Source organism: Garra rufa, chromosome 18 (genome assembly GCF_049309525.1).
Source record: "Garra rufa chromosome 18, GarRuf1.0, whole genome shotgun sequence".
In the NCBI taxonomy this organism is placed as follows: domain Eukaryota; kingdom Metazoa; phylum Chordata; class Actinopteri; order Cypriniformes; family Cyprinidae; genus Garra; species Garra rufa.
Window position 1 is genome coordinate 26,698,050 of NC_133378.1, and position 11,139 is coordinate 26,709,188.

Sequence of the window (11,139 nt, forward strand, 5' to 3'; positions counted from 1 at the left end):
CTGTAACTTCTAAAGGGCACTACTAAATGAAAAAATATAGTATTTAGGTAAAATAAGAAAAATATACACATCTTTATTCTGTTCAAAAGTTTACACCCCTGGCTCTTAATGCATCATTTTAGAGCATCAGTGAGCTTTTCAACCTTCTGTAATAGTTACATATGAGCTCTTCAGTTGTCCTTGGTTTGAAAAGATGGAATTAAACAGTCATTTTTGGAAAGGGTTCAAATACACAAAAATGCTGAAAAGAATTTGTGGGACCTGAAGGATTTTCTGAAAAGCAGCGGGCAGTTTAACTGTTCAGGACAAACAAGGGACTCATGAACAACTATCACTTGACAAAAGAAACACAGCTATGGATCATTCAGACAACAACACAGTATTGAGAATCAAGTGTATGTAAACTTTTGAACAGGGTGATTTTTAGGTTTCAAGTCAGGACTAATTAAAAAGTAACTTACATTTTGTATGATCCCTCCTTATTTTGGTAAAATAATTTTGCAGATTCTGCAAGCTGTATGTAAACTTTTCCTAATGTTCCCTAAATATATTTTTCAAAACATAATTTATTTCTGTGATGGCAAAGTTCATTTTTCAGACTTCAGTGTCACATGATCCTTCAGAAATCATTAAAATATGCTGATTTGCTGCTCAAGAAACATTTATTTTGCTATTAATGGTAATCCTGTTTTTTTCTTTGATGAATATAAAGTTAAAAAGAAAAGCATTTATTTTAAACAAATCTTTTGTAACATTATAAATGTCATTACTGTTACTTTTGATCAGTTTAATGCATCCTCTGCATAATTAAAATCTTACCTTATTTAAAACACTAGTTTACATTCAACTGTAATTGAATATTAGTCATTATATTGTTCATTTTCACAAATTCACATGAAGACTGGAACTTAGACCTTAATCTGAAAATGATGTGCATTAAAACGTCCGTGATAAGCGAAGCTGGTGATCCTGAGGCCATAAATTGCTTTTAAGTAGATCGGACACAGATGGACAGTTGGTTTATTTGATGGGACACTGCTGAAGGCAGGGCGACCTGAGGTTATGGTGACATCTCCCACTAAAGCTTGAAGCCTCCCATATGGTCCAGTGAGACGGAGAGGAATCTCAGTTAAGAGCATGACAGCTCTTACAGATATGATGGAAACAAAAATCCCATCTTTCATTGATTACAGCATTATCAAGAAACGTGTTCCAAGAATAATATTAACTGAGACTGCATCATAACACATGAGAGCAAATGTTCATGCAGTTGTTTTTTATTCTGAGACTTTTTCAATCTGCTTTCTTGGCTGGTGTTTTCAGACACAGCTGGCACTCCTCAGATCTGAGGAGAGGAGAAGAAGAGCTGTTTGAACAGCATTTGTGTATTTATTTTTTTTCTGTCCCCATGATATGTGTAATTTTGAAGTCTGTCTTTTCTCAGACTTCTATTAACGGCAACACACTAACCGTTTCCACATGACTGATGGAAATCCTTTTTGCTGAGAAATTATTTTGAGCAGAGGACTTCCCTTTTTACCACTTATTTGAATAAATCAGAATAATTGATTGTCTAATATTCTCGAATGCTTAAAAAAAACATGATGTAGATGAGTTTGTTTCCTCACTGGAACAGATTTGGAGAAGTGTAGCATTGTGAAGTAGTTCACTTTCAGAACAAAAATTTACAGATAATGTACTCACTCCCTTGTCATCCAAGATGTTCAAATCTTTCTTTCCTCAGTCGTAAGTAAATTATGTTTTGTGAGAAAAACTTTTCAGGATTTCTCTCCATATAATAGACTTCTATGGTGCCCTCGAGTTTGAACTTCCAAAATGCAGCTTCAAATGGCTCTAAATAATCACAGCCAAGGAATGAAGGGTTATTTTTGTTATTTGCTTAAAAAATTTAGATACTTTTTTAACCTCAAATGCTTGTCTTGTCTAGCTCTGTGTGTGCTCTGTGTAGAGATTAAAAAGTATATAAATTGTTTTTAGAAAATAACCAATGGTTTTGCTAGATAAGACCCTTCTTCCTCGGCTGGGATCATTTAGAAGCTGCATTTAAATTGCATTTTGGAAGCTCAAACTCGGCGGCACCATAGAAGTCCATTATATGAAGAGAAATCCTGAAATGTTTTCCTCAAAAAACATAATTTCTTTACGACTGAAGAAAGAAAGACATGAACATCTTGGATGTTCTGAAAGTGAACTAGAAGGAAATCTATCATTAAGATGTTTTTCACTTCAAACCATTGCTTCTGGGTATCCATAATAATATGTTCTCCAGCAAAAAAGTGCTCTTGTCTGAATCAGAAGAGGAATATACACAGATCAAATACCATTTACAAGTGAAAACAGTCCAAACCAGTTCAAATATGTTGGTGGATTTTGATGTTGGGGGTCAACATGGGATGGACTTTTACATTAGAGGAAGCAATATTATAGATTATGGACTGGTATTTTAGCCAGAAGTGACAGTTTGAAGTTAAAATGCGTTGATGGATTTGTTTCTTACAAAGCTTTTTACTAGACTGGAGTCATGTGGATTAGTTGTAGATTATTGATGTTTTTATCAGCTGTTTAGACTCTCATTCTTTTTTTTTCTTTTTTTTTGTTTTTTTGCCTAATTCTGACGGCACCCATTCACTGCAGGGGTGAGAAAGTGATGTAATGCTCACGTAATGCTAAACTTCTCCAAATCTGTTACACAAATAGTATGCCTATCCCTTAACAGCTTTTCTTTCATTCATATTAAATTAAATATGGCATCTACCTAAAGTAAGATCCAAATATATTTTTACTTAAAAGATACACATTAAATAGCAAATCACCTTCAGCAGTTTATTTCTGCATATTCCTCATTCAGAAAAAGGAAGTTTCACCCAGCCTGTAATTTGGTTTACATGGCTTTACCTCACCTCACTTCACTTCAAGGCAAAGATCTGATCAGTGGATTAATTTCCAAGTCCACTTGTCCGCTTTTGTCTTCTGACCTTACTGTTCCAATTATAGCCTTGCATTAAGCTTAGTGATTGGTTTAAACTTCCATCATGGAATTAAATTAGTGCAGAATAACATGTCACAAATATGTGTGTTTAAACTTTATTGCATTAGTCTCTTTTTTCGTTTGTTTGTTATATGTTTCATCCAGCTAGAACATCACAAACAACGTATAGTCAGTCAAAACAAACAGGAACACATAACATATTGGCTGGTGCAATGTACTGTACAATTTCCATCTTGCAGTCTGAAGGATAATCATGTGCACACCAATAATAATAATAATAATAATAATAATAATTAAATGAGTGTTGCATAGATTTTGCTTTTCAAGGAGTTATTTTAGTGCCTGGCTTTTTTATGTACACAATAAGTGCTTTCCCTGAGAGACAAAAAGACAAAATAATTAACAAATATACATCCATGTAATTTTGAATGTAATTGCATAGAGGCAAAGATGAAAGATAAATATTGTAAGTTTCCTTTTGCCTGTATGATAAAAGACTTAAACTATTAAAGTGCTTGGAGAATAGTGTAATGTGGACAAATGACAAATATACTACCGTTTAAAAGTCTGAGGTCAGTATGTTTTTTTTTTTTAAATGAATATCTTTATTCATCAAGGATGCATTCATTTGATCAAAAGTGACATTAAAGACATTATTAATGTAACATAAGATTTCTATTAGAAATTAATGCTGTTCTCTTTTTTTATTCATAGAAAATTTCTAAAAAATGCATGAGTTTCCACAAAAATATTAAAAAGCCCAAATTTTTGATTTTCTGATCACTTGACACTGTTGAAATAATATTTCAGAACATTCCTGCTTTTACTGTACTGAATACATGCATCCTTGGTGAACATAAAAGACTTTCAAAACATTAAAACTGATCAATCTTGAAATATATCTTACTGACCCCAAACTTCTAAACAGTAGTGTAGCTTAGAAAGTTAGTGGTAAAATTGTCCATTACAATAAATACACATTAAGTAGTATGGGCTTAAAGGATAAGACCTGAAACATCAGAAATGAAGAACAGAGTTGAAAATGTTCCAAATGGATGTAAATATAGGCCTACTGCTTGCTGGAGAGGTATCAGTCGTATCGAGTTTATATAAACTAATCAAATGTTAGACTGCATTGTCATGCTATCAGTTAATTTAAAACGACTGTGAAAAAAAATCCATCCATACAAACATGATCCATTTTCTTTTTATCTCCTAGTAGCAGATATGAAAGATCTAAGAATGATGGCTGACTGAATCTGAGAGCATCATGACAACCTGTTGGCAGTTCATTTTTTACTTTTTTTCTTGGCTGCTTTATCCGTTTTCTCTTGTTCTGCTTTTTTCTTCTCTTTTTTCTTCTCCTCTTTAGCCTCCTTGTACTTCCATAATGGTGGCTCTAAGTAACCTTTGGTTAGCTTATTCTTCTTCTCCTTCTTGGGTGTTGGCTCTCCTGACTTGGTCACTTTGATTTGGGGGACGCAGCCGGCGGGAAACACGCTATTGCGGCGGGCCATGCTGCGCGGGACAAACTTGCGGACTCCATTGGAGGCCATGGAGAGCACGCTGCCTCTCCGCTCCGAGTCGGAGCAGCATGAGCCCAGCGACACAGAAGAATCAGAGGTAGACGCAACAGAGATAGAGCCATTGCTGTGCCGCATCGCATGTTCCTCAAGCTGTTCCCTAGGGTGCATCTGCATCAGTTCAGGCACGGCCAAGCGTCTCTTTCCAATCTCCGGCGGGCTCGATGGACAGAGAGGACGGCATCCGGTGACCACCAAGGGACTGTGGATGCTTGTGGTTATGCGCACCAGATGGTCCATGATGCCATTGTCCTGAGGGTCATGAGGAAAACTAAAAGTGAATGTGGACTTCAGGCGATGGGCTACTTTCTGTCCTGCGCTTTTTGTGGCTGTGGCCTTGGCCACTAGCTCCTTCAGATCTGGCCACTCTGGGACATATGTTTCACAGAATTGTTCAGCCTGAGGCCTGGTGTTCAGCCGCCTAAGTCTGTGTAATGTCTCAAAGCGACCTGTCTTCAGAGCCCAATCTCGTATGTCCTTCCCTCTTGTGGCATCCACAACATTTATGTCAGCTCCTAGCAAAAGAGAGACATAAAGAGACCATATTACATTTTTTTTTCTCAGTGCTACACACTGAAATCCATTTTGTTAGCCAGATAACCAACTGCATCAAAACTAATATACATATACAGTTGAGGTCAAAAGTTTACATCCCCTTTTCAGAATCTGAAAATGTTAATTATTTTACCAAAATAAGAGGGATCATACAAAATGCACGTTATTGTTTATTTAGTACTGACCTGAATAAGATATTTCAAATAAAAGATGTTTGCATATTAGTAATAAAAAATAATAGGCGAATTTATAAAAATTACCCCATTCAAAAGTTTACGTAGAATTTGTAATACTGTGTTCTTACCTAAATGATCCACAGCTGTGTTTTTTTGTTTAGTGATAGTTGTTCATGAGTTCCTTGTTTGTCCTGAACAGTTAAACTGCCTGCTGTTCCTGTCCTGATAAAAATTTGGGACCAAAAATTTGATTTGACGCATACCTTTCTATCAAAGTTATCTGACAATATCAGGATGAATTTGTTCTGAAACAGTTTAACTTTTGAATCCTTGTCATATTTTATTGGCATTTTCTAAACTATAGCAAATAAACTGTTAATGTGAGAAATGTTGAAAGGACTGAATACATTTTGGTTTGACTATATAGCATTTTATAGCACATTCTGAGCATTCAGAATTATGTTTCAAGTTACAGAGTTCAAAGAAAGATCTGGAAGTCCTTCAAAGTATTAAAAAAATATGAGAAAGTTTAATCACTGTTTGAACGATTGATTTGAGTAAAGTTGAACTTGTGGCTATAGTTGCTTTATAATGAGATGCATAAAAGTGTAAACATGTTATTGGTTGTATGTCTAGAAAAATATAAGTTGTTGTTTTTACCCCGCCAAGTGGCCACTTTGGGTATAACATCCCTATCTACCCTTGGAAAACTCAAATCAAGTGAAAAAACCCACAACTAATCAAAATAATAATTATAATAATTGTTAACTTTCACATTTCTCTGTTGAAGCAGAGCAAAACACATTTACATGCTTTTTGAGGAAGAGACGACTTTATTATCTTTTAAGTTACTTCTAAGTACTTTAAGTACAAATCATGTTATTTGATTAAATTTTGAAATGGAGTACTTGATAAAATAATATAGTCATTAAAAACAAAATGATTTCATTATAAATGTATTGTGTTATTATTAGCTTGTCCAGCTTGGGTTAAGTAACCAGTATTTACCTGTCCTGTGTCATGACAAATGCAATGACAACATCATTATTGACATTTTGACAATTGAATACCTCCATTGTAGGTACAATAAGTGTAGTAAATTATCACATCTAAATATTCACCGTTAAGTGCACACATGGCTAATCCATTACTTGGCGTGAGGGTTAAACGATTATCCAAAGGATCAGAAAAGAAAATGTCCTCAGGTTCATCTTTTAAACCTGCTTGTGCTTACGTCGTATCACCACATCAGTGTGCTTTAAAAGTTGTTTTGTTTTCTACTTTACCTTACCTCATATAGCATATACAGTACAAATGAGTGTGAAAATGTTGTAACACTTGGCATTTAAACCTTGTGTTTCTGCTGTTCTATTATAGATTTGCTCTACTTAAGGGATGTTCTGGGATGAAACAGGAACAGCATCCCATGGTTTTCAATATTATGCTCCAATTTACGTCATCCAGATTGCCTGAGGAAAGCTGGCAGGATCTCACTTGTCCAAACTGGCCAGTTTGTAAACTGATTATTACAGACTTAAAATAACATACCAGCCATGAGCAGTGAAGCCACACAGTCATTGCTGCCTTGCATGACTGCTTTGAGGAGTGCGGTGAAGCCTCGGTTATCCCGGAGCTCCATGTCCACACCACTGAAGAAATTTAGGATGTAGGTGAGGATGATTGCGAAACCTGGAGTATGTTTATAAGAAATTAGGAACCTTTGTAACTTATTTTTTGTTTAATTTTGTTAACAAAGAGCGTACCAGCCTGTGCAGCGATCATGAGTGCGGTGTTGCCTTCATTATCCTGATGATTGATATCCAGAAGTGGGCACTGGTTGAGTCCATACACCAGATCCAAATAGCCTTTTGAGACTGCCACCATCAGACCGTTCTATCAGAGAACAAAAAGAGCATTTGCAGCAGAAAATATCTGCCAAATTTCTGCTTTATGAGTAATAAGGTCATCTGACTCCCTACCCTGCCATTTATGTCTAGTTCCATGACTTCGTCTCTTGTAACACCTCTCTCCAGAACTCTGCGGAGGGCTGTGACATTGTTCTTGGCACAGGCTTGGTACAAGGTGTTGGCAGAGCCTCCACTGGCATCTTCCCGTTCGTAATCGGGGAGCACGGAGTCATCTGACAGCACACTCCCAGAATCTGAATCATTCTCAGAAACTGACAACTCAGAGGCATCCTCATCTGGACCAGAGCCCAGATTTGGATCCTCCTGCATCGTGACTTTAACCTCAGCCATCTGGCCAGCACGAGCCAGGACTCACACACTCAGCAGGCACTTCATCATCATCTGCCTTCTCACTGCTCCCTCCCTGGAATCTGCAAAGATAAAGGCAAAGTTAAAACCACACTTTGATTGCACAACTAAATTTATTGGCGTACATATGAGCTCATTTTTCTTCATTTATGACTAGACTTATTTTACGTAGTGCCATAGTTGGAAATAAAAACCTGCATCAGTTAAAAAAATATATTTAAAAAAAACTTTTTTTTATTAGTTAAAAAGCTAAAGTCATTGTCAAAATAATGTACACTGCCATTCAAAAGTTTGGAATCTGTAAGATTTTAAATGTTTTTTATAGAACTCTCTTATGCTCATCAAAGTTCAATTTATGTGATCAAAAAAAGTACAAAAAAAAAGTAATATTATGAAATATTGTTGCAATTTAAAATAGTGTTCTATTTTAATACACTTTAAACTATACTTTTTTCTGTGAGGCAAAGAAATCATTCTAATATGCTTAATTTTTTTGAAGCCTGTGATACTTTATTTAGTATTCCTTGATGAATAAAAAGTTAAAAAGAACAGCATTTATTCAAAATAGAAATCTTTTCTAACAGTATAAGTCTTTACTATCACTTTTTATCAATTTAATACATCCTTACTGAATAAAAGTGTTTATTTCTTTCAAACAAACAAAAAAGAAAAAAAAATTACTGACACCAACCTTTGAACGATAGTGTATATTGTTACAAAAGACTTCTATTTTAAATAAATAATGTTTTGTTCATCAAAGAATCCTAAAAAAAGTATCACAAGTTCCAAAAAAAAAAAAAAAAAGAAAGAAAGAAAATTAAGCATCACAACAGTTGTTTGATTTGTTGAATTCTGAAGGATCATGTGACAGTGAAGACTGGAGAAATGATGCTGAAAATTCAGCTTTGCATCACAGGAATAAATTCTATTTTAAAGTATATTAAAATAGAAAACCACTATTTTAAATTGCAATAATATTTCACAATATTACTGTTTTTTTTCTGTATTTTAATTCAAATAAACAGACTTGATGAGCACAAAAGACTTCTTTAAAAACAATAAGAATCATACTAATTCCAACCTTTTAAACCGGCAGTGTATTTTTGTCTCCAGTAAAATTATCTAAACAACATCAGAACAACTTAAATTCACTTGAGAAGCAAAAATACATTACCTTATTACATTTTAAAACACATAAAAAGCAATGATTTTAACACATTTCAGTGAGGTTTATGCTTGAAGTAAGAAAAAAAGAGTTTGCTTATCTTATATCAGTGATTACTGCTGCTGTGGGATGTTTTTTTGAAGTAAAATCCCCCGGGTCCTGGAAGCTATTTTTTACCCCCTGGATCGCAGTTTTAGAGCGATTTTGAAAGCCATTTCCTCCCGGTACGCGACTGTGCTAGTTTTGGCCGCGATTGGGCTACTTTTGAGTAGCAACTGAGCTGCTTTTGTTTCGCAGACCTGGCAACCCTGAATGATTAGCAGAAAAAAAGAATCCAAAAGTGGCAGCACGTGATTACGTTTTCTCGTTTTTTTCATGCATGTGCAGAAGTTTTCTTCTACATGCGAAAGTGTCTTTGTTTGTTTTTTTACTTTTTAAAATTTATTTTATTTTTTAAATGTCACTTACTGGGTTCCGTAATGTTTATAAAATATGCAAACAGTATTGTTTTTGGTATGTTTATTTATTTATTTTTTACTGGGAAACAATGCAAAAATACTGATAAAGACATTATTTCTTTTCTGTTTTCTTTTTTTTTCAAGGATCAAAATAATTGGCAACAACGGTTCCATAAAGAACATTTAACATCCATGGAAACTTTCCATTGCACAATAGCTTCTGTTTCTTTTTAAAAAGCTTCTTTGAAGAACCAAAATTATTCTTCTATTGCATTGCTGTGAAACCCCCATTTTTTTTAAGTGCCTTATTTTTAAGTGTGTATGTGATATTTTAGGATTTAATTATATAATTACTTTTAAATAAAATTACAATTTAATTTTATTTAATTTATAACACTTGATCGCTTTGTTTTGAACAGGTGGCACAGTGGCACATCTCAGTCAGAGAGCGGTTTGAGGCTGAAGGGGATGAAGAGTCTCTCCTGAGGTGAACGCTGTTGTGATTGACAGATGGTAATCTGCACAACTTCACTCAACTATACTGTAACAGGTTTAAGGCTTCACTATAGCTATATCTGGGATGAGACTATTTATAGGTAAAGAATAACATGAGAACATAGTTACTATTCTTTATTTTGACTTACGAAGCACAAAGCTTAAGCAACAAACTTGATGAATGTAAATGAGAAGGAACCTATGAACTTTTGTTCAGGCTGTCTGAAAATATTCAAAGGAATGTTGAAAACAAGGTCAGCAAGTGTACGCCAAACTAAACATACTGCGAAATGAGGAATTATTTCACAAGTCAAGCATAACACATTGATATTCTGACTTTTATTTCTCCTAATGTGGCTTTTTAATGAGAGTAATATGCTGGTGCAATTCTGTAAATGGTTTGGAAAGAGCATATTGCGCTAATAGCTCAGGAGAACAGATTCAGTTAGACACACGTTAACCTCATGAGTAATGTTTCTGCTCATGTGTCAGCCAAAGCCTGACTTGACTAATCAAAATCATCAGAGTTAAGACCACTTCCACTTCCCACAGTCATAGTTCATCAAAAAAAAAGCTTTATTTATTCACCCTCAGGCCATCCAAGATGTAGATGAGTTTGTTTTTTCATTAAAACTTAATTGAGAAATTTACCATTACACCACTTTCTCACCAATTGATCCTTTGCAGCGAATGGGTGCCGTCAGAGTCCGAACAGCTGATGAAAACATCACAATGCTCGTAAAAAAACAAACCACACAGCCACACTCACTACAATCATGTAGCTTTTTGCTTCATTAGATGATTACTTGTGGATTATCGTGATGTTTTTAACAGCTAACTATCATTTTGACGGCACCCATTCACTACAGAGGATCCATTGGTGAGCAAGTTCCTTTTAACCTCAGGTTACTTCTAAGTCTTTAATAAAAGCATCTTTTAAATGGCTAATTTCTCATCTTCGTCTATAGAAAGAACAGCCAGTTAATCAAAAACAGATGCAATGCAAACTTTGATGTAAAATGTAGCCCATGTATGAAAGACCCATTGTTTGAATCTTTTAAAAAAGACCATATTTGCTCTCACAGTGCTTTCCCAGCTATATTTAGCCAATGTTACTGGTAGCACAGACTGACATAGAGGCACTGTGAGAGAGAGAGGGAGAAAGAGAGACAGAAGGGGGTACTGAGGATGGGAAAACATTCCCCGTTAGTGCCACATAAACAGTCTGTCTTCTGAGAACCACAACACTGTCCACATGCTGGTTTCACTCTCCAGACCATAGAATTACAACAACACTGTCCCACTGTCAGCCCAAACACAATACTGCAGTCAAGCTTGTTTAAGAGAAAGTTCATGAATTTAGATAGTGGTTGTTTCATTTCTGTTAACTGTCCACTTTTAACCAATTTTTAATTAAGTAT

General features: G+C 35.1%; 1 protein-coding gene across 1 annotated transcript; it reads right to left on the minus strand.

The window, feature by feature from the left end:
* Positions 1 to 3,102: 3,102 nt before the first annotated feature.
* On the minus strand, positions 3,103 to 8,231 carry ankrd33aa (ankyrin repeat domain 33Aa). The gene is made up of 4 exons (XM_073823669.1): positions 7,304 to 8,231; positions 7,088 to 7,217; positions 6,873 to 7,013; positions 3,103 to 5,108 (listed from the first exon to the last, which is right to left on the minus strand). The coding sequence occupies exons 1-4, from the start codon at positions 7,580 to 7,582 to the stop codon at positions 4,300 to 4,302; spliced, it is 1,359 nt and encodes a 452-aa protein (XP_073679770.1). The 5' UTR covers positions 7,583 to 8,231; the 3' UTR covers positions 3,103 to 4,299.
* Between the last annotated feature and the right edge of the window lie 2,908 nt (positions 8,232 to 11,139).

Bases quoted from the DNA above. Each gene is read 5' to 3' on its own strand.
- ankrd33aa (XM_073823669.1), bottom strand. From the start codon at position 7,582: ATGGCTGAGGTTAAAGTCACGATGCAGGAGGATCCAAATCTGGGCTCT. The intron at 7,218-7,303 runs GTAGGGAGTCAG...GTTCTCTGATAG, and splicing joins AACTAGACATAAATGGCAGG to AACGGTCTGATGGTGGCAGT. The intron at 7,014-7,087 runs GTACGCTCTTTG...AACATACTCCAG, and splicing joins CATGATCGCTGCACAGGCTG to GTTTCGCAATCATCCTCACC.